Raw genomic sequence first — 27,031 nt, forward strand, 5'->3', positions numbered from 1 at the left:
AAAAGCTACAGTAGATATTTGATGTCTATAAATAAAAATTTATAATGTTTATTAATGTTAATGTTAATTTTGTTCAACAACAAACAACATTGCATCCATCTGTGGATCAGCCAAAACATAGACATCAAACAAAATTTATGACAAGCAAGTTCTTAAAGATATTTCACTGGTTACAAGAAAAAATGAAACAAAAAAATACACAGAAATGTTATTTTGTCACACAAACAAACCATATTACTCCTGTGATACCTGAACATATTTTTGATCAGTAACAATTTAATTTAGTAAGAAATTATGAAAATTGTTCTTTTGTTAGTGTTCCGTAAGGTCAAGCTTATCCCGTCGGCTGGAGATCTGGATGGACATTTCCTTAAACAGAGTGAGGATCTTAGGAAAAGTACAAACACGCAACGTCAGATCAAGGAGTCGCAGCTGAAAAAATGATAGAATCACAGCAAAAAATGAGGGAATCTCTCCATTAATATAAAGTAACGTGTTAGCTCATCCAGGCTATAAAATGAGGGATGTCTCCATTAATATAAAGTAAGTGTTAGCTCATCCAGGCTATAAAATGAGGGATCTCTCCATAATATAAAGTAAGTGTTAGCTCATCCAGGCTAAAAATGAGGGACTCTCTCCATTAATATGAAGTAAGTGTTAGCTCATCCAGGCAAAAAAAAATGCTCTCCATTAAGAGTAAGTGTAAAAAAATGTATCTCTCATTAATATAAAGTAAGTGTCTAGATCATCCAGGCTAAAAATGAGGGATCTCTCCATTAATATAAAGTAATGTGTTTAGCTCATTACCAGGCTAAAAAATGAAGGGATCTCTCTACAATAATATAAAGTAAGTGTTAGCTCATCCAGGCTAAAAAATGAGGGATCTCTCCATTAATATAAAGTAAGTGTTAGCTCATCCAGGCTAAAAAATGAGGGATCTCTCCAATAATATAAAGTAAGTGTTAGCTCATCCAGGCTAAAAAATGAGGGATCTCTCCATTAATATAAAGTAAGTGTTAGCTCATCCAGGCTAAAAATGAGGGATCTCTCCATTAATATAAAGTAAGTGTTAGCTCATCCAGGCTAAAAATGAGGGATCTCTCCATTAATATAAAGTAAGTGTTAGCTCATCCAGGCTAAAAAATGAGGGATCTCTCCATTAATATAAAGTAAGTGTTAGCTCATCCAGGCTAAAAATGAGGGATCTCTCCATTAATATAAAGTAAGTGTTAGCTCATCCAGGCTAAAAAATGAGGGATCTCTCCATTAATTAATATAATCCAGCTAAAAAATGAGGGATGCTCTCCATTAATATAAAGTAAGTGTTTAGCTCATCCAGGCTAAAAAATGAGGGATCTCTCCATTAATATAAAGTAAGTGTTAGCTCATCCAGGCTAAAAAATGAGGGATCTCTCCATTAATATAAAGTAAGTGTTAGCTCATCCAGGCTAAAAATGAGGGATCTCTCCAATAATATAAAGTGGGTGTTAGCTCATCCAGGCTAAAAAAATGAGGGATCTCTACCATTAATATAAAGTAAGTGTTAGCTCATCTAGGCTAAAAATGAGGGATCTCTCCAATAATTTAGAGTAATTGTTAGCTCATCCAGGCTTAAAAATGAGGGATCTCTCCATTAATATAAAGTAACTGTTAGCTCATCTAGGCTAAAAAATGAGGGATCTCTCCAATAATATAAAGTGGGTGTTAGCTCATCCAGGCTAAAAAATGAGGGATCTCTCCATTAATATAAAGTAAGTGTTAGCTCATCCAGGCTTAAAATGAGGGATCTCTCCATTAATATAAAGTAAGTGTTAGCTCATCCAGGCTAAAAATGAGGGATCTCTCCATTAATATGAAGAAAGCGTTAGCTCATCCAGGCTAAAACATGAGATTCCTACTGCGGTCAACAAAGAGTAAGATTCAGCTCATCGAGGCTTAAAAAAGAGGGATCTCTCCATTAATATAAAGTAAGTGTTAGGTCATCCAGGCTTAAAAATGAGGCACCTCTCCTTTATTATAGAGTAAGTGTTAGCTCATCCAGGCTAAAAAATGAGGGATCTCTCCATTGATATATATTTACACTTGCTAGGCTTGGTCACTATACGTAAGTACTAGCCGATTTTGTTTACCATAACTGCATGGTAACATTGAACTTTGAACTGGCGTATGAAAATGTTCTGTGCAACGTAAAAGGACTACTTTTTTTAAAAAGAAACACATGGCTTTGTTTACATTTTGACGCAACATTACGTATATATTGTTGTTTTTTCATAGGATTTTGGAAGAAAGTAAACAAAATAATACATGTTTTATATTTATATATGATTCAAACAATTTTTAAATTAACAATTTTATAAAGAAACGGAAAAATATCCCGACCGAGGCGACGTGCTTTCATTTTTGTTAAAAATGATGAGTGTCAAATGAAAACATTACCTCTGTGCCTATGTTCGTCCTACGATCGAGTCTTTGAGGTGGACGGGCGTGAGATCCTCTGATAGAGGTCAGTTATAAACATATCCTCTTGTCTTTGTTCTTTGAGAATTTAATAATGTGTATTATAAAACATGCACCGCTAATAATCCACGTGTTGACAGTTACGCGTCACCACAAATACATTGTATCCATCGAATACAAGTGAATTTGTTTCATCTATCGATGGCGATATGAGCGTAGATTATATAATCACATGGCTCCCAAGGATGTAATATCGTCAAGTCAGACGACATCTCAAACACATTGAGCTACTTGAAAATCGGTGTTTTGACAACTCCAGTGTGTAAGCGTGCGTCAGCTTCGCCTCGCTGCACAATAACGGTCACCGAGTACACACATGTGACCGTTTACAAATTCTTTATGTTATTACGCTATATACTAACTTTTAGCAAAATTGAATATATATTTAAAGTTCTGATCTGATTAAATCAAATTATCTCTGAAATTGACTTTGTTTGTCATGTTTATTTTACAATAAAATATTGAACTTTTTGTCGTCGCGGATGAATAATTCTACCTTATGTGAAGAGTCATCATTCGCTGTTCAATTGAGTAAGCTCCTCCCACTTTTGACCGACTTTTATTGAATAATTACGTCACATTCAAATGACGATTTTATTGCATAAAATATAAATGAAAAAAGTCATGTGAGTGTAAATATAGGGATCGGATTTCGCTTTTATGTTAACCATGCTTGTATGGAGCAATTCCTCTAAGAATATATTCAATATGGGGCGCTAACGCGCCCCATAGAATATATTCTTAGAGGAATTGCTCCATACAAGCATGGTTAACATAAAAGCGCAATCCAATCCCTATAAAATAAGTGCTGGCTCAACCAAGCTGAAAAGTGAGTACATGTAGTCTCTCCGTTAATATGATGTAAGTTGCAGCTTATCAAGGCTAAAAAAATGAGGTTCCTCTGCAGTCAACATAGAGTAAGCTTTAGCTCATCAGAGCTCGAAAAACGGCGGATCTCTCCAGAGCTTGCATATTTCACTAGCAAAGTTGTTGTTTTTGGTTCTTAATTGTTGCGTATAAACACTGGGGAACAGGTGGGGAGGTGGGCAATTGACTTAGGTTATTGAGTTGTACATTATTTCCTGATACCTTAGAATTTATTAATGGTTGTGTATAAACATTCGGGGACAGATGGGGATATGGGGGTGGGGGGGGGGGGCAATTGACTTAGGTATTGAGTTGTAGATTATTTCCTTATACCTATGGAATTTTTTAGAGGAATGTTTTATACCACAGAAGTATTACAGATGTGGAAATAATTTAAAATTATGTACTGGTTACTTGGTACTCAAGTTCTTCACATTATCATGGACTTTTATTAAAACAGACTTGAGACTCAAATGTTTACTTACTTACAGGATGAAGGAACAACTAATCAGAGAACTTGTGAAGACAGGGAAAGACTCGGAGAGCATGAATAAACAATATGCTGAAAAAATCAAAGCTTTGGAAAAGGTTGGCATGAATATCATTAAAAGCTTAAATATATTAATCTGTCCAATATGCTTGCCACTTTTATTATGCCCCTACCATGAAATGCTGAGGTATATAGTTGTGTCCTGGCGCATCCCTTTTTGTTATACCCCTATACAATCGTTGCTATATAAACTCTATTGACAAAAATGACAATAAATGAACTGTTCCATCGAGCCGTCCAAAGAACTTTTAAAATTGACTCTTAAAATGTGCTGTTGGACCGGAGTGATGTCACACCTACAAATCGTGACGTCAATGGGTATAACAAAGCAGCTATTGACTGAGATTGAGGGCAACAGATGATTTGTTGGACCCTCAAACAAACAGTTGCCCTCGACCTTTGGCCCTCAATCCAACAACTGTATACTGTTAGAGTTCACATGGCTCTTAGAGTCACTTCTAGTATAGAAATACTAAATGTACTTTTGTAATATTATGAATCTTTTATTTCTCTGCTTCGTTGCAGGAAAAGGAAAAAGTAAAAGGTGATCTGGCTGAGACACAGAAGGTTCTTGCTGATATAGAGGCCAAAGGTCAACAGGAATCATCAGAAAAACAAAGATTACAGTCGTATGTAGCATTATTGGCCTTTTTAGTATATTGTCTATGCTATATAATGGGTAGTTCATGTAGTAATCTTATTACACAATCAGTAAATATTTCTTGTGTGATGTTTCAGTGACTAGTATGATATGTGTACTCTGTCGTCTTCATAAGTACATGACCAGGCAGAATACATACAAAAATGTGTAAAAAGTGAACAAATTGTTTTCCAAATGAAAAGTAAATATGCATAAAAAATGTCAATGCTAAATAGTCTTCTCTAGAAACTGGACTTGCATCTTTCTACCAAATTCACTTGTCTGGAAACTGGACTTTCGTGAGGCTGCTCATGTAAAGTTTAGCATTTTATGTAATAAATAAGAAGACAAAATCAACATTAGACACAAGTTTTGTTTATAAGTGTCATACATAGATTTAATTTGAATTATTGGGGTTTAAAAAACTTTTAATGTAATAGTCCTTATGATTTTAATATTGTATAAATAATGTATTTGAATGGGGTAATAAAATAAATGAAAAGCTTTGACATTTAGATTTATATGTTTCCCGTAGATAATCATTAAACATGGCCCTTGAGGAAAGATGATAAGGTTCTGTTCTTAATGCTTGATTTTCTGATTTAATGGTGTTTTGGCATTCTTTGTTGCAGTGAATATAGAAAGAAAATAGAAAGTGCTAAAGCCAGGATATCAACTCTTCATAGAAAACAAAAAGACACAGAAAAAATTGCCAACTTTACACAACAGAATGAGAAAAAGTAAGTAATGATGACATTGTCATAATTTCTGAATTACTTTATAATAACTACTTCATGCCCCTAAGACCTGGTATTTAATAGATTCCAAATACATTGCTACTATAAATTAGCCTTTTCTGGCCGAAGTGTTGTTTTGATGAATATTTGTTCTGTAAACAGAATCCAGGACCTGGAACTGAACGTAGACAGAATGAAACAACAGCAAGAAACTTTGAACAAGCGTCTGAGGGAGGAGACAGAGAGGAAAAGTAAACTAGAGGTATGTATTTCTATGATTTTCACAGACACAGAGATTCTTGATTAGGGGTAATTTCATTAGAGTTAACAGTCTTAATGTCTTGTCTATTAGAAATACAAAAATTAAGTCAGAAAGAACACCTTGATGATCTGCGAAAGAAGCTATTTGAAAATTATTTTGATTACTTGCAAAAAATACTTTTTATGATAGAAATAAGAGAGTGACAACATTACATATTTTAAAGGTGATGGGTCTCGGCCTTGAGGTACGTTGTATCTGTCTCACTGTCAGCTTGACTCTCATTGTCACCCCTTGTTACATCAATGTCAGCTAACATGTCTGCAAGTCTTTAATAGATTTGGATTTTGTGATCACTGCTAACATTGGCAGCAGGATTCATTTTTCCATGAAATCACATGCCAACAATTAAACCTTGAACAATTTTTTTTTATGTAAGTGTAGTTTGATCACCATCAAGAATGTCTTTGTCATATTATTAACACTTTGCTTAATAAATAAAATGTTACAAGCTACCACATTTCTGATTTAGCTTGGACTTTTCAACAAAAAAAGGAAAAGATGATATTTGAATTTTACATCAGTTGGAAAAATAATTTTACTGTGACATTGAGAATATTGTTATAATGGTTATTGTTGACTTGTGATGATAATAATCCTACAATTGAGATTTTAATTGAAGGTCTGGTAATTGATTTTAATGTTTGCTAAATATTTTGTGACTGTATTCTGATTGTTAGTACAAGCAAACTTTAACTTCTTTTCTTTTCTTGTAGAGAGACATGCAGAAAGAAGTTCATAGAGTGAAAGAATTGCAACTAAAAAATGAACAGCAACAAAAAATTCTTAAACGTAAAAACGAAGAGATAGCTGCGGCTCAAAGGAAGTTAAGGAGTGGCTCACTGCCTCCCATAAATATGTAAGTAAAAATGGAGAGATAGCTGCGGCTCAAAGGAAGTTAAGGAGTGGCTCACTGCCTCCCATAAATATGTAAGTAAAAATGGAGAGATAGCTGCGGCTCAAAGGAAGTTAAGGAATGGCTCACTTCCTCCCATAAATATGTAAGTAAAAATGGAGAGATAGCTGCGGCTCAAAGGAAGTTAAGGAGTGGCTCACTGCCTCCCATAAATATGTAAGTAAAAATGGAGAGATATCTGCGGCTCAAAGGAAGTTAAGGAATGGCTCACTGCCTCCCATAAATATGTAAGTAAAAATGGAGAGATATCTGCGGCTCAAAGGAAGTTAAGGAATGGCTCACTGCCTCCCATAAATATGTAAGTAAAAATGGAGAGATAGCTGCGGCTCAAAGGAAGTTAAGGAATGGCTCACTGCCTCCCATAAATATGTAAGTAAAAATGGAGAGATAGCTGCGGCTCAAAGGAAGTTAAGGAATGGCACACTGCCTCCCATAATATTAAGTAAAAATGAGAGATAGCTGCGCTCAAAGGAAGTTAAGGAATGGCTCACTCCTCCCATAAATATGTAAGTAAAAATGAAGAGATAGCTGCGCTCAAAGGAAGTTAAGGATGGCTCACTGCCTCCCAAGAGATAGCTGCGGCTCAAAGGAAGTTAAGGAATGGCTCACTTCCTCCCATAAATATGTAAGTAAAAATGAAGAGATAGCTGCGGCTCAAAGGAAGTTAAGGAATGGCTCACTGCCTCCCATAAATATGTAAGTAAAAATGAAGAGATAGCTGCGGCTCAAAGGAAGTTAAGGAGTGGCTCACTGCCTCCCATAAATATGTAAGTAAAAATGAAGAGATAGCTGCGGCTCAAAGGAAGTTAAGGTGTGGCTCACTTCCTCCCATAAATATGTAAGTAAAAATGAAGAGATAGCTGCGGCTCAAAGGAAGTTAAGGAATGGCTCACTGCCTCCCATAAATATGTAAGTAAAAATGAAGAGATAGCTGCGGCTCAAAGGAAGTTAAGGAATGGCTCACTTCCTCCCATAAATATGTAAGTAAAAATGAAGAGATAGCTGCGGCTCAAAGGAAGTTAAGGAGTGGCTCACTGCCTCCCATAAATATGTAAGTAAAAATGAAGAGATAGCTGCGGCTCAAAGGAAGTTAAGGAGTGGCTCACTGCCTCCCATAAATATGTAAGTAAAAAAATAGCTGCGCTCAAAGGTATATTGTAGAAAATGAGATAGCTGCGCTCAAAGGAAGTTAAGGAGTGGCTCACTGCCTCCCATAATATGTAAGTAAAAATGAAGAGATAGCTGCGGCTCAAAGGAAGTTAAGGAGTGGCTCACTGCCTCCCATAAATATGTAAGTAAAAATGAAGAGATAGCTGCGGCTCAAGGAAGCTCAGTGCTCCCTCCATAATATGTAAGTTAAGGATAGCTGCGGCTCACTAGCCTCCCATAAATATGTAAAGTAAAAATGGAGAGATTGCTGCGGCTCAAAGGAAGTTAAGGAGTGGCTCACTGCCTCCCATAAATATGTAAGTAAAAATGAAGAGATAGCTGCGGCTCAAAGGAAGTTAAGGAGTGGCTCACTGCCTCCCATAAATATGTAAGTAAAAATGGAGAGATTGCTGCGGCTCAAAGGAAGTTAAGGAATGGCTCACTGCCTCCCATAAATATGTAAGTAAAAATGAAGAGATAGCTGCGGCTCAAAGAAAGTTAAGGAATGGCTCACTGCCTCCCATAAATATGTAAGTAAAAATGAAGAGATAGCTGCGGCTCAAAGGAAGTTAAGGTGTGGCTCACTTCCTCCCATAAATATGTAAGTAAAAATGAAGAGATAGCTGCGGCTCAGAGGAAGTTAAGGAGTGGCTCACTGCCTCCCATTAATATGTAAGTCTGTTGTAATATCGCTTTAAATACTGGTAATATCGCTTTAAATACTGGTTACTGCTAATAACTTGTCCTAGCTGCATTAATGTTGGCCTCTTATTCAACAGTGAAATATAAAATAGCTAGTACAATACTGTAAAGTTGCTGATGTTAGTGAGAGTTTTAATTTTGCTAAATTTGCAATTTCATTTATTTCAAAATTGAAAATTAAAATCGTGGTTTTACATAATATAGCCTGTAGTTTAAATGAAGTTCAAATTCTAAAAAGATAATTCGCGAAAATAGACCACCCCCCAAAGAAGTTTCAAATATAACATCATGAAAGGACTAGATATGGTAAGGGTCATCTATGGCCCCCAAATCCGCTATTTTTCAAAGTCTGTTATTTTAAGATGTTATTCTTGCATTTCAAATATTAACTACATACCGGACATATTTGATAGTGCTATAAGGTAATATAGCAGTTCTAGTTGCCATGGCAACCATTTTATTATGCATAAATTATGCAAAATGTGAAAATTTCATCAAAATTGGCATTTTTTATGCAGTTTTTCATCTAGTTAACATAGAGCGCATTCTAGAAAAAACTTTATATTTCTCAAAATGATGTATTTTTTGAGTCTGCTAATTCTCTTAAAATATAAAGTTTGTTCTAGAATGCGCTCTATTGCTTTTAAAAGAAAAACTATCAAAATATGTGCCAAAATTGACATAATTTTCAAATTTGCATAATTTATGCAAAGTTACCATGGTTATATAGCAAAAACATACTTTCTGTCAACAAAAACATCATTAAGTTTTTATCAGGGGTGTATTCAATATTTCAAACACGGCAACTTAATTTCTAAATACTTAATTTAAAATTTGGTAGATTTAGGGGCCAAAAAGAGCCATTATCATATCTAGTCCTTTTACACCTGCAAAATCTATATATTACAAAACAAAGATAATGCTCCTTTAGACAGATGTAAGGTACACCTACAATACAGTAAAACATATATATTATATCACAAAGGAATATACCAAATTCTCAGGTTTAAACTATTTAATAGTTCTACCAAGAACATTGGGATTAAGTCTTCAATGTTTCTGTTAACAGTGAGGACCATGACAAGATTGATGAACAGAAACGATGGCTGGATAACGAGGTGGAGAAGGTGGTGGAACAGCGGCGTCAGATGGAGGCTCTACAGGAGGTAAGGGCTCAAGATTTATAGTCACAAGTGTGTCAGGAGGTAAGGGCTCAAGATTTATGATCGCAAGTGTGTCAGGAGGTAAGGGCTCAAGATTTATATCACAAGTGTGTCAGGAGGTAAGGGGTCAAGATTTATAATCACAAGTGTGTCAGGAGGTAAGGGCTCAAGATTTATAATCACAAGTGTGTCAAGAGGTAAGGGCTCAAGATTTATATCACAAGTGTGTCAGGAGGTAAGGGGTCAAGATTTATATCACAAGTGTGTCAGGAGGTAAGGGGTCAAGATTTATATCACAAGTGTGTCAGGAGGTAAGGGGTCAAGATTTATAATCACAAGTGTGTCAGGAGGTAAGGGCTCAAGATTTATAATCACAAGTGTGTCAAGAGGTAAGGGCTCAAGATTTATATCACAAGTGTGTCAAGAGGTAAGGGCTCAAGATTTATAATCACAAGTGTGTCAAGAGGTAAGGGCTCAAGATTTATATCACAAGTGTGTCAGGAGGTAAGGGCTCAAGATTTATATCACAAGTGTGTCAGGAGGTAAGGGCTCAAGATTTATAATCACAAGTGTGTCAAGAGGTAAGGGCTCAAGATTTATAATCACAAGTGTGTCAAGAGGTAAGGGCTCAAGATTTATAATCACAAGTGTGTCAGGAGGTAAGGGCTCAAGATTTATAATCACAAGTGTGTCAGGAGGTAAGGGCTCAAGATTTATAATCACAATTGTGTCAGGAGGTAAGGGCTCAAGATTTATAATCACAAGTGTGTCAGGAGGTAAGGGCTCAAGATTTATAATCACAAGTGTGTCAGGAGGTAAGGGCTCAAGATTTATAATCACAAGTGTGTCAGGAGGTAAGGGCTCAAGATTTATAATCACAAGTGTGTCAGGAGGTAAGGGCTCAAGATTTATAATCACAAGTGTGTCAGGATGTAAGGGCTCAAAATTTATAATCACAAGTGTGTCAAGAGGTAAGGGCTCAAGATTTATAATCACAAGTGTGTCAGGAGGTAAGGGCTCAAGATTTATAATCACAAGTGTGTCAGGAGGTAAGGGCTCAAGATTTATAATCACAAGTGTGTCAGGAGGTAAGGGCTCAAGATTTATAATCACAAGTGTGTCAAGAGGTAAGGGCTCAAGATTTATAATCACAAGTGTGTCAGGAGGTAAGGGCTCAAGATTTATAATTACAAGTGTGTCAAGAGGTAAGGGCCCAAGATTTATGATCACAAGTGTGTCAGGAGGTAAGGGCTCAAGATTTATGATCACAAGTGTGTCAGGAGGTAAGGGCTCAAGATTTATGATCACAAGTGTGTCAGGAGGTAAGGGCTCAAGATTTATGATCACAAGTGTGTCAGGAGGTAAGGGCTCAAGATTTATAAACACAAGTGTGTCAAGAGGTAAGGGCTCAAGATTTATAATCACAAGTGTGTCAGGAGGTAAGGGCTCAAGATTTATAATCACAAGTGTGTCAAGAGGTAAGGGCTCAAGATTTATAATCACAAGTGTGTCAGGAGGTAAGGGCTCAAGATTTATAATCACAAGTGTGTCAAGAGGTAAGGGCTCAAGATTTATAATCACAAGTGTGTCAGGAGGTAAGGGCTCAAGATTTATAATCACAAGTGTGTCAGGAGGTAAGGGCTCAAGATTTATAATCACAAGTGTGTCAGGAGGTAAAGGCTCAAGATTTATAATCACAAGTGTGTCAGGAGGTAAGAGCTCAAAATTTATAATCACAAGTGTGTCAGGAGGTAGAGGCTCATGATTTATAATCACAAGTGTGTCAGGAGGTAAGGGCTCAAGATTTATAATCACAAGTGTGTCAGGAGGTAAGGGCTCAAGATTTATAATCACAAGTGTGTCAGGAGGTAAGGGCTCAAGATATATAGTCGCAAGTGTGTCAGGAGGTAAGGGCTCAAGATTTATAGTCGCAAGTATAATTTCTGTAGCCTCTCATCTCTTCCTATTATATATAGAGAGCGGACCATTTAAGTCCTACTCACATGCATATTTATTTACCGAGAAAGGTGAAGAAATAAATATTTCTGTCAAATATTTTTTTTTTTTTTAAATTGGCCTTAAAGGCCCACTACCTTTCCAAAACAGCTTTTAATTTTTAGCTCACCTGGCCCGAAGGGCCAGTGAGCTTATGTCATGGCGCGGCGTCCGTCGTCCGTCGTCCGTCGTCCGTCTGTCCGTCCGTCCGTCCGTCCGTCCGTCGTGTCATCCGTCCGTCCGTCGTCCGTCCGTCAACATTTCCTTTAAATCTCTACTAGTCATAGAGTTCTGCATGGATTGTAACCAAATTTGGCCACAAACATCCTTGGGGGAAGGGGAACAGAACTTGTATAAATTTTGGCTCTGACCCCCCGGGGGCAGGAGGGGCGGGGCCCAATAGGGAAAATAAAGGTAAATCCTATAAAACGCTACTTGTCCTAGAGTTCTGCATGGATTGTAACCAAATTTGGCCACAAACATCCTTGGTGGAAGGGGAACAGAACTTGTATAAATTTTGGCTCTGACCCCCTGGGGGCAGGAGGGGCGGGGCCCAATAAGGGAAATAGAGATAATCCTATAAAACGCTACTTGTCCTAGAGTTCTGCATGGATTGTAACCAAATTTGGCCACAAACATCCTTGGCGAAAGGGGAACAGAACTTGTATAAATTTTGGCTCTGACCCCCCGGGGGCAGGAGGGGCGGGGCCCAATAGGGGAAATAGAGGTAATCTTATAAATTGCTACTTGTCCTAGAGTTCTGCATGGATTGTAACCAAATTTGACCAGAAACATCCTTGAGGGAAAGAGAACAGAAAATTGTATAAATTTTGGCTCTGACCCCCGGAGGCAGGAGGGGCGGGGCCTAATAGGGAAAATAAAGGTAAATCCTATAAAACGCTACTTGTCCTAGAGTTCTGCATGGATTGTAACCAAATTTGGCCACAAACATCCTTGGGGGAAGGGGAACAGAACTTGGAAAAATTTTGGCTTTGACCCCCCGGGGGCAGGAGGGGCGGGGCCCAATAAGGGAAATAGAGGTCAATCCTATAAATAGCTACTTGTCCTAGAGTTCTGCATGGATTGTAACCAAATTTGGCCACAAACATCCTTGGCGAAAGGGGAAGAGAACTTGTATAAATTGATGCTCTGACCCCCCGGGGGCAGGAGGGGCGGGGCCCAATAGGGGAAATAGAGGTCAATCTTATAAATTGCTACTTGTCCTAGAGTTCTGCATGGATTGTAACCAAATTTGACCAGAAACATCCTTGGGGGAAAGAGAACAGAAAATTGTATAAATTTTGGTTCTGACCCCCTGGGGGCTAACAGAAAATTGTATAAATTTTGGTTCTGACCCCCTGGGGGCAGGCGGGGCGGGGCCCAATAGTGGAAATAGAGGTAAATCCTGTAAATCGCTAATAGTCATATAGTTCTGCTTGGATTTTAACCAAATTTGGCCCAGAAACATCCTTGGGGTTAACAGAATTTGTATAAATTTTGGCTTTGACCCCCTGGAGCAGAAAGAGTGGGGCCTAATAGGGGAATTCAGAAAAGAAACAATGAACTTGAATTCAGAACATTCCTAGGCATTACAAACCAGGTGAGCGATACAGGCCCTCTGGGCCTCTTGTTTAAATGGGAATGTAAAACAAGATCGATAACTTTGTAGAGTCCTAAAAATTATTAACTTACCATTAATACTACATTTATCATCACCTTCTGAACGATTTGATTAAAATAAATAAAATGTTTATTTTCATAACGCGGGTCGTATTATGTTTCCCGCCGTCGTCCTAAATACCGCGCGGTAGTTGACTATCACTGCGCCAGACGGCAAAACAGCGAATTGACTCTCCACTGTTTTCATATATTACGCAGGCAATCTTGCATATGTTTGGTGTCGTAACCTTATTTTAGATCATCGGTATGCATTTTCTGGTGTTATTAATGTTTTTTTTAAGAAACCTTTATATTTTGCTCCGGAAAGGTAATGGGCCTTTAATTATGCTTGCTACAATTTTGGTGGCATGCGATTTGCCAGGGCATGACTGATATTGTTTTCTTTGCATTTTAACAAGATGATTATTGTCAAATGAACAAGGAATGCATAAAAAAATCCTATGAAAAAATGTGGAATTCAGATTAAAGAAAATGTAATTCTCTATTAAATCATGATCTGTTTCGTTTGTTCACAACAGGAGCTTAAGAAAAGGGAGGCAATCATTTCAAAGAAGGAGTTTATATTAGCTGAAAAGAGCGAATTAGAGATGAAAAGGTTACGGTCCAGCCAAGTCATTAACAAGGTAGTATTCCTAATTCAAATATTTAGTCCTTTCATGGTTTCTGATATATGATGCATTCATAAATGAACGTTGGTGCAAGTCAATAATTTTCTAATCTAAGATACAAATTTTCTGTTGATTTTAATAGAATATCTTAACGGTGTCAACAAAACTTGATTCTGTGGATAAAAAGTTAGAGGAGAAAAGTAAGGAACTAGCACAAACCCCTGAGGCACATCAGGCACAAGTGAAGGAGGAGATCCAGAGGTTGTCTGAGAATCGGGAAAAACTCAACAAACAGAGGCTCGTACTGGAGAAGAAACTCCAGGATGGAAGAATTCTCTCAGGTCCAGAAGAGCGGAGGTGAGTAGTGATTTAATGTCTAACTTGTTGAAGTCATATACAGTAAAATACAGTTATAACGAACCTCTGGGGACAATACAAATCACTAGATTATATTAGTATAGGGTGTTATATACATATTACAGACATCATATAGGAACCTTGACTGGGAATGAAAATTACTATGTTATAACCATGAATTTGTTGTAAGCGTGTTCGTTATAAACATGTTTTACTGTAACTCTAAAACTTCTGTTTTAATACATAACAAAAATAAACATAATAGACTTGAGTGAAAGGAAACCATTTACAATAGCCATTCCTTACATGACTTTTCCATATGCAATATTTAAATTCATGTTCAAATCAATTTACAAAATCTGTATCGATATCAAATCTGAAGATATTTTCATATAAATTGAATGATACATATTGATAAGAACTTGATAGATGATTTACAATTATTGTTCTCAGGAAATCCTGACTATTTAGGGTCTGGTGTAAAATTGTCCGCCATAAAATCTCATGTAATTTGTGCAGGGATTTTGGTGGCTGAAAATACTGAAAAATAATCAATATCTTTTGCACATCAAAAAATTATGTATTCACATTCCCTTTGAATGCTTTGTTTAACACTTACTTTGTGGTGTAGAATGATTGAGCTGGACGAAGCTATCGATGCCTTGGATGCTGCTATAGATTATAAAAATGAGAACATCAATAGTCGACAGTTGGAGATCCGACATTCACAGATGTTGTCGCAGGTAAATAAGTCATACCAAGTAATCACATGTACGGAAAGTAAGAAACTTGCATTATGTGTTGTTCTTGAAAAAAAGCAACAGAAAATAGCAACTTTGAGTCAACAGTTGGCACAGGGATGAGAAATATTCTGTTTGTTTATTTAAGCTTAACAGCCCATCAACATTCAGGGTTATTTAGAGCCAAACTTAAAAATTAAAAAACAAAAATGATATAACTTAAACATGTTAAGGTGAAAAGTAGGCAAGTGCATTCTATGGACATTTGTGAAGAAATAGAAAGATTAGGTCATGGAGAAAGAAAATACACAGATTATGTCTTTTCAAAGTTACACCTTGGTCATATATTGTCATAAATTCTAAAAATGAATCACAATCTTTGAGTTGAACTGTGTTTTAAATTTCCAGAGTGAAGACAATATGATCAACCGCCTGAATTCCTTGTCCACGGCTGAGACGAGGACGCTTCTATCACGATACTTTGATAAGGTCATTTCACTGAGAGAAACGGAACGCAAGATAAGTCTTCATAACAGTGAGCAGGAGGTAAGTACAGGTTGAATAATTGTTTTCTTATCAAACTATGGAATATTTTTCATGGTCCATGGAAATTAAGCTATGTGTCTTTCAGTCATGAAAATTGCTTCAAATTATAATTAAACAAAGTTTGTGATAAGTGCTGTGCTAATGAAAGGTGTACTGCAGAAAAATTATTCTTTAGTCATATATGAAACCTTAATGTATAGCTTTCGAAAAGAAATGATAAAGTTAACCCCTCACAAAAATGACAGAATTTACAGTAAGTTGGTGGTATAATGTGCAGGTGAAGATAGATGAACAGGAGCGACTGATCCGTGAGTTGGAGTCGTCACTACAGAGGACACAGGTGGATATCGACCGCCGACTCACCAAACAACAGAAGGAGTACGAACAGAAAATACAGTTATTGATGCGACAGATTACAGAGATGGGTGGAGCAGGAAATGGACATCAGAGTGAAAACTTGGACTCAAAGTAAGTCAACATACTGGTTGATACTGATACTCAGAAATAAGCTGTCAATCATATCTCTCAATCAAACATACTTGTCATTATTAAAGTTCATGGCTGGTAATTATTCAATCGTCATTGTTCTGATCTGTCTGTAAAAATATTAAAGAATGTCCCTTAATAATCCACTTTAAATTTGAGTTTACTAGGTAAATTTGAATTTAAAGTTTGTGTTAGGAGACAAGATTTGCAGCACAAACACATCAGCTGAATGGAAGAGAACTAGGATCCTAATCAGTAATGTATATTTAATGGTCATGTACTGAAACTTATTACCCATTGTTCTTTGTAGGTATCAACAGCTGGAGAAGGAGTTATATTATTACAAGAAAACTAGTCGAGATCTGAAGAGGAAGTTACGAGAAATACATGCATCTGGTGCTTTAGGTTTGTGATTTTACTGTTCTCTTGTAGCAGTTAGAAAAATACATGTTTCTGGTGCTTTAGGTTTGTGATTTTACTGTTCTTTTGCAAAGGTAACACAAAACTATTTGAACATCTTATTAATCTGAATATCCATTTGTTTTGAAATGCACAGCTTTGAATTATATGAGATTATGGGGCTTTTCTATCCCACTAAAGACTAAAGAGAATATTAACAAAGATATTTTTTAATAATAATAATTGAGTTCTGTAGCTACAATATTAATGTAATGTCTAACTGTATAACACATTACTATTAGTATGTTTATAATGTTTTCCCCACAGGAGATGACCACATGAGCCTACATAGTTCTGTACAGAGTTCTATGGGAGATATGGAGGTTAATCATAGTCAGTCGCATCACAGAACAAATGATAACGGCAGGTAAGGAAATTACCGAAATTACTCTATGTAATGTCACATCACAGAACAAATGATAACGGCAGGTAAGGAAATTACCGAAATTACTCTATGTAATGTCACATCACAGAATAAATGATGGCAGGTAAGGAAGTTACAGAAATTACTTTATGTAATGTCACATCACAGAACAAATGATAGTGGCGGGTAAGGAAATTACAGAAATTACTCTATGTAATGTCACATCACAGAACAAATGATAGTGGCAGGTAAGGAAATTACAGAAATTACTCTATGTAATGTCACATCACAGAACAAATGATAGTGGCAGGTAAGGAAATTACAGAAATTACTCTATGTAATGTCACATCACAGAACAAATGACAACGGCAGGTAAGGAAATTACAAAAATTACTCTATGGAATGTCACATCACAGAACAAATGATAGTGGCAGGTAAGGAAATTACAGAAATTACTCTATGTAATGTCACATCACAGAACAAATGATAGTGGCAGGTAAGGAAATTACAGAAATTACTCAATGTAATGTCACATCACAGAACAAATGACAACGGCAGGTAAGGAAATTACAGAAATTACTCTATGTAATGTCACATCACAGAACAAATGACAACGGCAGGTAAGGAAATTACAAAAATTACTCTATGGAATGTCACATCACAGAACAAATGATAGTGGCAGGTAAGGAAATTACAGAAATTACTCTATGTAATGTCACATCACAGAACAAATGATAGTGGCAGGTAAGGAAATTACAGAAATTACTCAATGTAATGTCACATCACAGAACAAATGACAACGGCAGGTAAGGAAATTACAGAAATTACTCAATGTAATGTCACATCACAGAACCAATGATAACAGCAGGTAAGGAAATTACAGAAATTACTCTATGTAATGTCACATCACAGAACCAAAGATAACAGCAGGTAAGGAAATTACAGAAATTACTCTATGTAATGTCACATCACAGAACCAATGATAACAGCAGGTAAGGAAATTACAGAAATTACTTTATGTAATGTCACATCACAGAACAAATGATAGTGGCGGGTAAGGAAATTACAGAAATTACTCTATGTAATGTCACATCACAGAACAAATGATAGTGGCAGGTAAGGAAATTACAGAAATTACTCTATGTAATGTCACATCACAGAACAAATGATAGTGGCAGGTAAGGAAATTACAGAAATTACTCTATGTAATGTCACATCACAGAACAAATGATAGTGGCAGGTAAGGAAATTACAGAAATTACTCTATGTAATGTCACATCACAGAACAAATGATAGTGGCAGGTAAGGAAATTACAGAAATTACTCTATGTAATGTCACATCACAGAACAAATGATAGTGGCAGGTAAGGAAATTACAGAAATTACTCTATGTAATGTCACATCACAGAACAAATGATAACAGCAGGTAAGGAAATTACAGAAATTACTCTATGTAATGTCACATCACAGAACAAATGATAGTGGCAGGTAAGGAAATTACAGAAATTACTCTATGTAATGTCACATCACAGAACAAATGATAGTGGCAGGTAAGGATATTACAGAAATTACTCTATGTAATGTCACATCACAGAACCAATGATAACAGCAGGTAAGGAAATTACAGAAATTACTCTATGTAATGTCACATCACAGAACCAATGATAACAGCAGGTAAGGAAATTACAGAAATTACTCTATGTAATGTCACATCACAGAACAAATGATAGTGGCAGGTAAGGAAATTACAGAAATTACTCTATGTAATGTCACATCACAGAACCAATGATAACAGCAGGTAAGGAAATTACAGAAATTACTCTATGTAATGTCACATCACAGAACAAATGATAACGGCAGGTAAGGAAATTACAGAAATTACTCTACGTAATGTCACATCACAGAACAAATGATAACAGCAGGTAAGGAAATTACAGAAATTACTCTATGTAATGTCACATCACAGAACAAATGATAGTGGCAGGTAAGGAAATTACAGAAATTACTCTATGTAATGTCACATCACAGAACAAATGATAGTGGCAGGTAAGGAAATTACAGAAATTACTCTATGTAATGTCACATCACAGAATAAATGATGGCAGGTAAGGAAGTTACAGAAATTACTCTATGTAATGTCACATCACAGAACAAATGATAACAGCAGGTAAGGAAATTACAGAAATTACTCTATGTAATGTCACATCACAGAACAAATGATAACAGCAGGTAAGGAAATTACAGAAATTACTCTATGTAATGTCACATCACAGAATAAATGATGGCAGGTAAGGAAGTTACAGAAATTACTCTATGGAATGTCACATCACAGAACAAATGATAACAGCAGGTAAGGAAATTACAGAAATTACTCTATGGAATGTCACATCACAGAACAAATGATAACAGCAGGTAAGGAAATTACAGAAATTACTCTATGTAATGTCACATCACAGAACAAATGATAACGGCAGGTAAGGAAATTACAGAAATTACTCTATGTAATGTCACATCACAGAACAAATGATAGTGGCAGGTAAGGAAGTTACAGAAATTACTCTATGTAATGTCACATCACAGAACAAATGATAGTGGCAGGTAAGGAAGTTACAGAAATTACTCTATGTAATGTCACATCACAGAACAAATGACAACGGCAGGTAAGGAAATTACAGAAATTACTCTATGTAATGTCACATCACAGAACCAATGATAACAGCAGGTAAGGAAATTACAGAAATTACTCTATGTAATGTCACATCACAGAACCAATGATAGTGGCAGGTAAGGAAATTACAGAAATTACTCTATGTAATGTCACATCACAGAACAAATGATAACAGCAGGTAAGGAAATTACAGAAATTACTCTATGTAATGTCACATCACAGAACAAATGATAACAGAACAAATGATAACAGCAGGTAAGGAAATTACAGAAATTACTCTATGTAATGTCACATCACAGAACAAATGATAGTGGCAGGTAAGGAAATTACAGAAATTACTCTATGTAATGTCACATAACAGAACAAATGATAGTGGCAGGTAAGGAAATTACCGAAATTACTCTATGTAATGTCACATCACAGAACAAATGATAACGGCAGGTAAGGAAATTACAGAAATTACTCAATGTAATGACATGACAATATTATTATTATCCCGGATGATTAGGCACCGTCTAAGCACATGTAGTATATTATTGGATGCCACCATGATGAAAACTGAGGTCACATATTGACCCTAAATTTGGAAACAAACCAGACAATTAACCAGATATTTGAATAAATTTTGAGATTGTTACAATGTAAACAAATAATTATCATCAAAAAAATGAAATTTACGGATAATAATGGGGTTGTTGTTTTCCTTTGCACTTAAAACATTTTCCTGATTTGATTATGTTCAGCTATAATTGAAATAAAAATGTGTATTAAATTGATCAACATTTAGAGTAAAGTTTATGTTCGTATAATTGTTGTAAAAAGCAGAGCAAAACAATTCTTTTTTATCTTGAGTTATAATTCTAATGCTCAAAACATTATACAAATTTGCTTGCAGTCATTCCCATCATGGAGAGAAGTCTAGTTCACGCCCAAACTCTGCACGATCTGTGCCACACATTCCTGCCAATGCTACCCCTGTCAAAATATCGAGGAAGGACCTACGTCTGATGTCAGATACCGAAGTCAAACTACGGAGGTCTAACCTTAGTCACAGTGGCAGTTCTCAGCAACTTAGAGGTACATTGGTATAGTTGTAGGACATCCTCGATATTCCAGAGATTACTATCACTGATGTAATATCCACCCCTGGAATATGTCTTATCAAAACTGAAGGCTGGATGTGCAACAGCAGACGAAACAGTAGTTTAGTCCTTTGATGTTGGCCTCACTCTGTACATATCTGGTAATCTTCAAAGAACGACTTATGTGGGCCTGTTATTGGTCTGTTTTTTCCTCTCCTAAAATGCCTTAAGTTTTGCTATCTCATTCTCCAAGGGTGGATATTACTACAGTAATGGTAACTCATGAAACGTCAAGGATGGTGGTAGGACAGAGGGAAGGGGACTCAAGGGAAGTGGTTCACATTTAGTTGACTTTGTCATAGATTTAATTGCATTCAAAAAGGGCAGTGCAAGAAAAGTGAAACTGTTTACAGTGAACATTGAAATGGTTGGTTTTAAGGCTGAGAAGATCTTCATAGGAAGTTACATTGGCAAGTGGTGAAATATCCAAATACCACAGATGAAACTGTTGAACAAGTGTAGCCATTGTAAAACTTTTCTGTACAATTATTTATTAGAGTAAGTTGGCATTGTGTAAAGTTGGGTTATGAAATTAGTCAGGGTCTTCATTTTTTATACAAATATTCTGAGATAGTTTGATTAGCAGTAACCAAGTGTTTATAATATATGCATGTTTTATTGTCAATTTCAGACTCACTTGATTCCAATGCTGATAACAATCCATGGAGCTGAGGCTCGGAGGAACAGGAACATATTATGTGGGTTTATTACTCCTTGGAAGGAGATTCGGTTCTAGTGGGAGAAAAGTTTCCTTGGATCTAGTGGGATAAATCACATTAGATAGTAACCATTGTGTTCAGTATTCATTAGTACTGCCTATCAATAGTGTGGTAGTGTATTGTATGTAACGTTTTATAGACAAAGCTAGTGCTATTTTACAGTGCAAAAATGACAGTGACAACTGTATGACAAACGTTGAAGTGAAACAGGAGACATTTGTGTTAATATAATTACGGAGTCACAAGTTAACAAGAAGTTCACACAAAAACTTTTAACCAAAGGTGATTTGTGAAAGCGACCTTAATAGATTTTTCTATGGAAAATGTCTTTAAAGGTACCTGTGAATAATGATATGTTTTGTAAGAGGTTGTGAAGATATCATTGAAATAATACTGTTATTTCCAAAGACGGTCAATACACTTTTCTTGTCACATTTTGTCTGTCTATTAGAATTCAGAAGAATTTATCATTGTTGTTCATAATTCACAAATTGATTGCCAAAACACAACTATATTAATCCTTTTTCTGTGGTCTGTTTTATGATAGGTTGTTGTTTTTAATAGGAAATTCTGACTGCTTATTTCCGTTAATGATGTGAGAGTATCATCGGTCGAGGTTATGATGATGTGAGAGTATCATCGGTCGAGGTTATGATGATGTGAGAGTATCATCGATTGAGGTTATGATGATGTGAGAGAATCATCGGTCGAGGTTATGATGATGTGAGAGAATCATCGATCGAGGTTATGATGATGTGAGAGTATCATCGTTTGAGGGTATGATGATGTGAGAGAATCATCGGTCGAGTTTATGATGATGTGAGAGAATCATCGGTCGAGGTTATGATGATGTGAGAGTATTATCGGTCGAGGTTATGATGATGTGAGAGAATCATCGGTCGAGGTTATGATGATGTTAGAGAATCATTGGTCGAGGTTATGATGACGTGAGAGAATCATCGGTCGAGGTTATGATGACGTGAGAGAATCATCGTTTGAGGTTATGATGACGTGAGAGAATCATCGATCGAGGTTATGATGATGTGAGAGAATCATCGGTTGAGGTTATGATGATTTGAGAGAATCATCGGTCGAGGTTATGATGATGTGAGAGAATCATCGATCGAGGTAATGATGATGTGAGAGAATCATCGGTCGAGGTTATGATGATGTGAGAGAATCATCAGTAGAGGTAATGATGATGTGAGAGAATCATCGGTCGAGGTTATGATGATGTGAGAGAATCATCGGTCGAGGTTATGATGATGTGAGAGAATCATCGATCGAGGTTATGATGATGTGAGAGAATCATTGGTCGAGGTTATGATGATTTGAGAGAATCATCGATCGAGGTAATGATGATGTGAGAGAATCATCGGTCGAGGTTATGATGATTTGAGAGAATCATCGGTCGAGGTTATGATGATGTGAGAGAATCATCGGTCAAGGTAATGATGATTTGAGAGAATCATCGGTCGAGGTTATGATGATGTGAGAGAATCATCAGTAGAGGTAATGATGATGTGAGAGAATCATCGGTCGAGGTTATGATGATGTGAGAGAATCATCGGTCGAGGTTATGATGATGTGAGAGAATCATCGATCGAGGTTATGATGATGTGAGAGAATCATTGGTCGAGGTTATGATGATTTGAGAGAATCATCGATCGAGGTAATGATGATGTGAGAGAATCATCGGTCGAGGTTATGATGATTTGAGAGAATCATCGGTCGAGGTTATGATGATTTGAGAGAATCATCGGTCGAGGTTATGATGACGTGAGAGAATCATCGATCGAGGTAATGATGATGTGAGAGAATCATCGGTCGAGTTAATGATGATGTGAGAGAATCATCGGTCGAGGTTATGAAATTTTACTGCTGATTCTTAGTAATGCTGTCCAATGTGTCTTAAGTAGTAATTCTTTACTTGTACTATCAAATAACAGATAATCCAGGTTTCATTATATAAACCTATTCTTTATTCCTACTATTTCATGCATTTAATAGAACCATGCAACGTTTTTATACATGTATTAGTAAAGGATAGTAAACACTATTTAGTAATATGAAAGTAATACCTAGATAACTTACTAAATTGTTTTTATTTATAGATAAAGAATGATAACAATACTACATGCTCCATAAGAAATTGTTTTCCATTTTTCGTAGTATGAAAGATCTGTATAAGATTTGGAGTTTAGTTTTGTACTTCTATGACTAGTGTAAAAATGTGTTGGTAATGAAATGTTGAGGATGAAACAATGAAAGAGTACGAAAGGAAAACAATGTAGTCGGAATATGTGTTCCTGTAAACCATCATTTTAGGGTTTATGTAAAAACTTGGCAAAGTCTGTGTTTTTTCAACTGTATAGAATTGTAACTGATGTTTATTGTATAAAATATTGTTATGCATTTGTGTTGCACTAGGGAAGTATGTGTGATATAATTATGGTACACATATAAATATATTACCGTTATACTGAATACATGTATATTTTCATTACATGTATTCAAAAGTGTGGCATTCCTTTATTTTTGACTTTTAACTGTAATTTGCTGCCAGCTACATGTCAATAATGTAGTATTTTTGTACAGTGTGGTACAGATTTGGGTTGTATATATGGTTCCATAGCCGTCCTTTCTTGGTAGATGTGATGTGTTTGTTTCCACTCACTTTGTGTCAAGGTTCTCCGTCCATATATCAAACATTATTTTACATTAAAAAGACATAATTCACTTATAAAATGGCTGTGTTTTACTTTTCAGTACAGTAACCATTGTTATTGAATGATCATATTAGAGAGATATAACAGTTTATCTTCAGACGTACTTTAAAACAGAAATACAGAGAGTAATATTCACTGCCTAACCAACTGGAGTGTATTTATTTATTGAAATCAAAGTTGTCCATATCATAATTGTTGTGAACCACTCGCCAATCACAATAGGTTGTTGACATATTGTCTGTTGTTTAAATATATTTATATTTTCATCCACTATTCCACCACAAATCCTAATTAATAATTTACCTCCGTCTATAGAATCTCTCAGCTCAACTCGATTTGCGCTCTTCTAAGAAAAGAAGTCTTCTCTTTATGAGGTGGAACATTGCATCCAAAAGCAGCAAAGCTACACATTTAGTGTCCGGAAAATTATATTCTAGAAGTAGAAGAAGGCAAATTGAGTTAGGCTCCGGAAACCCAGACACTGGCTTACTAAACTTGTTTGTTAATTTGAATTTAGATGTCTGTTTTATGTTTCGTTATATGAATTTATATATAGAATCTTGTGTTGATGTATCCTCTCTTGTGTGTACCCCTAACACATTAAGTGATGTGATAGGATACACTTTTATTGAATAATCATTCTTACCTTTGAGTGGTATTTATGTTGATTGATCTATATATTGTTATTTATTTCTGTTTGTTTGCACCTGAGTTATATATATTTATGTAATCCACACATTCCAGTATAATACATGTTACAGCACAATTATACATAACCATGGCAACAATACTAATCCTTAATAGATTGTAATTCAGATGTCATCACTCAAAAGTAGTAACAATTCCTCAAAAGTGAGAGTACACAGGTTCTGTTTGAATTAAAGCTGCTTTAAGAAAATGTGTTTACTAATCTGGGTTTAAAAATTTATGATATATAGATTTTAATATTAAATGAAACCGATAATAAAATGTAATGACTCTTTATCTCATTTAAAAACATGACAGAAAAACTTAAATGGAGACAACATATTTAATGATAACTTAGAGATGGTAATCTCACAGTTTCTTTAATGATACTGCTTTGATATTATTTTAAAAAGCAAATTCTTTTTGATGGAATAATCCAAAAGTTATGCTCCACTGCCAACAGAGCATAAATAATATTTATCATTTGGTCAATAATTGATGTTTACATATCATTATAAGTATACTTAACATCCAATCTGTCTTGCATTTGCTATGGTAACTGTCATATAAATTAACAGTGGTGTTGGTTGTGTAAGAATGTGTCTGAATTTCTGATATAATAATAGTGACTTTGTGAAATAAATCCATTTTAACCATGATATGTTGGGACCAAATCTATAGACAACATCTGTAAGATAAAATCTTGTATTATTTTTATATCATGTGATATATACATGTATGTCATAATATTTATTATTTCTACTTTTTCTAGTAAATGTAATCTCTCTGTTGTCTGCAGATATAGGGCTAATGTCTCAGAAATTACAAACTCGGCATCAGGACACCAGATTTTCTGTGATCTTCTTTATTTAATCACATTAAATCAAATGTTTACTTTTACACTTTGTTTAAGATTCTTTCCCCACTTTTTCATGACTTCTCCATTAGACCAGTTTCTGTTAAGTCCAGGTTATTTTCGCGGTAAATGTTATTTAAATCATTATTCGTCATGATGTCAGAAAATTTGTGCTGAAAGATAATTGCACTAAATGAATTTCCTGTAAAATTGCAACTGTATATTGTAATTTACAAATTCAACTTTGAACTCAACTATAGTGTGATACTAAGATCCGGTATACAGATATTTTAGAAGTGACTTGATGTGTTAAACTGTCTTTACTTATTTTAAATTGCTTAACAGCTGTCCCAATATATGCATTGTGGTATAACTGACTGTGATCATCAAAATACATTTTTTGTGTATTTTATAATATTTCATCTATGATGTAAAAAATTCCAGGGTCATGTTAATTTATTGTTGTTTGACTACAAGTCCCCTGAAACTGATATTTGTTGAGTGTCACATTGTTTGGTATTAGCAGACTAGTGACTGGTGTACAAATGAACTTCAGTAAGTTTATGTGTCAACTTGTTCTTCCAATACAGGTGAAACTTATCTCAACTTCATTTCTTCTACCAAAGTCATTCATTCCAACTGGTGTATTCCATTCCTCTAAATTTCTTTCATGATGTCAATACATGATAAACTTCATAATAATCAAAGATCTGATGTAAGGATAATAGTTTATCGTAATTTTTCATTTTATGAATAAATACATTTACAGTAAAACTCATTTATAATGAGCATGCAAATACTGAATCCATGGTTATAATACAAAGGTTTTTATAAGATGTTTGTAATACAGTCTCTGTATGTATATAACAAACAATACTTATGATGAAGTAATTATGCTGGACCCTAGAGGCTCATTATAACTGTGTTTTACTGTAGTTCCATGTATTTTACAGTTGTTAAATATCAAAATTTCATCTGTCAGTAATTCAGTACTGAGTTAGTACTGTACTGTATAGATTGTGTGTCACTGTTTACAGTGTGGAAGGTTACATCTATCAACGGTAGTATTTCTCAAGCTCTTTTGTCACTTGCTTGTTATAAAATTTTCTATAGATTTTCTCTGCCAAGGAATTGTCTGGAAATATTAATAAATTAAGTATGTAAAACAATTTACTTACTGGAAGTTGTGTTTCATTTTATACACATTTCTAGTTTACCTTGTGAGAATGACCATGAGCTTATGTAAGGCCAAAAAAAATATGTCTGTTTAGGGTTACATTAGCAAAAAACAGGGTCGGTAGGTCGTGAAGATTTAAAAAAAAATTTTTAGTGTCTTTCACTCTAAAATAATGGCCGGAACCAGAGTTTGAGATCGAAATCCCGACTTTTTTTTCCTAGAGAAGTGGGGGGAAAATTAGGGTCGGGGGTAAAAAAT

General features: G+C 35.5%; 1 protein-coding gene across 1 annotated transcript in view; it reads left to right on the forward strand.

Moving 5' to 3' along the window:
• The window catches only part of LOC138329544 (kinesin-like protein KIF27), a 47,191-nt gene extending 20,422 nt beyond the window's left edge, over positions 1–26,769 (forward strand). The window contains 16 exon segments of the mRNA XM_069276611.1: positions 317–488; positions 3,876–3,972; positions 4,460–4,563; positions 5,207–5,314; positions 5,474–5,573; positions 6,347–6,489; positions 9,467–9,563; positions 13,754–13,858; positions 13,986–14,200; positions 14,832–14,943; positions 15,349–15,486; positions 15,764–15,954; positions 16,283–16,377; positions 16,699–16,798; positions 20,359–20,540; positions 21,237–26,769. Coding sequence (XP_069132712.1) covers positions 317–488; positions 3,876–3,972; positions 4,460–4,563; positions 5,207–5,314; positions 5,474–5,573; positions 6,347–6,489; positions 9,467–9,563; positions 13,754–13,858; positions 13,986–14,200; positions 14,832–14,943; positions 15,349–15,486; positions 15,764–15,954; positions 16,283–16,377; positions 16,699–16,798; positions 20,359–20,540; positions 21,237–21,277 — 2,000 coding nt within the window. The 3' untranslated portion in view covers positions 21,278–26,769.
• The last annotated feature ends 262 nt before the right edge of the window (positions 26,770–27,031 follow it).

This window comes from Argopecten irradians, chromosome 8 (genome assembly GCF_041381155.1).
Source record: "Argopecten irradians isolate NY chromosome 8, Ai_NY, whole genome shotgun sequence".
Classification (NCBI taxonomy): domain Eukaryota; kingdom Metazoa; phylum Mollusca; class Bivalvia; order Pectinida; family Pectinidae; genus Argopecten; species Argopecten irradians.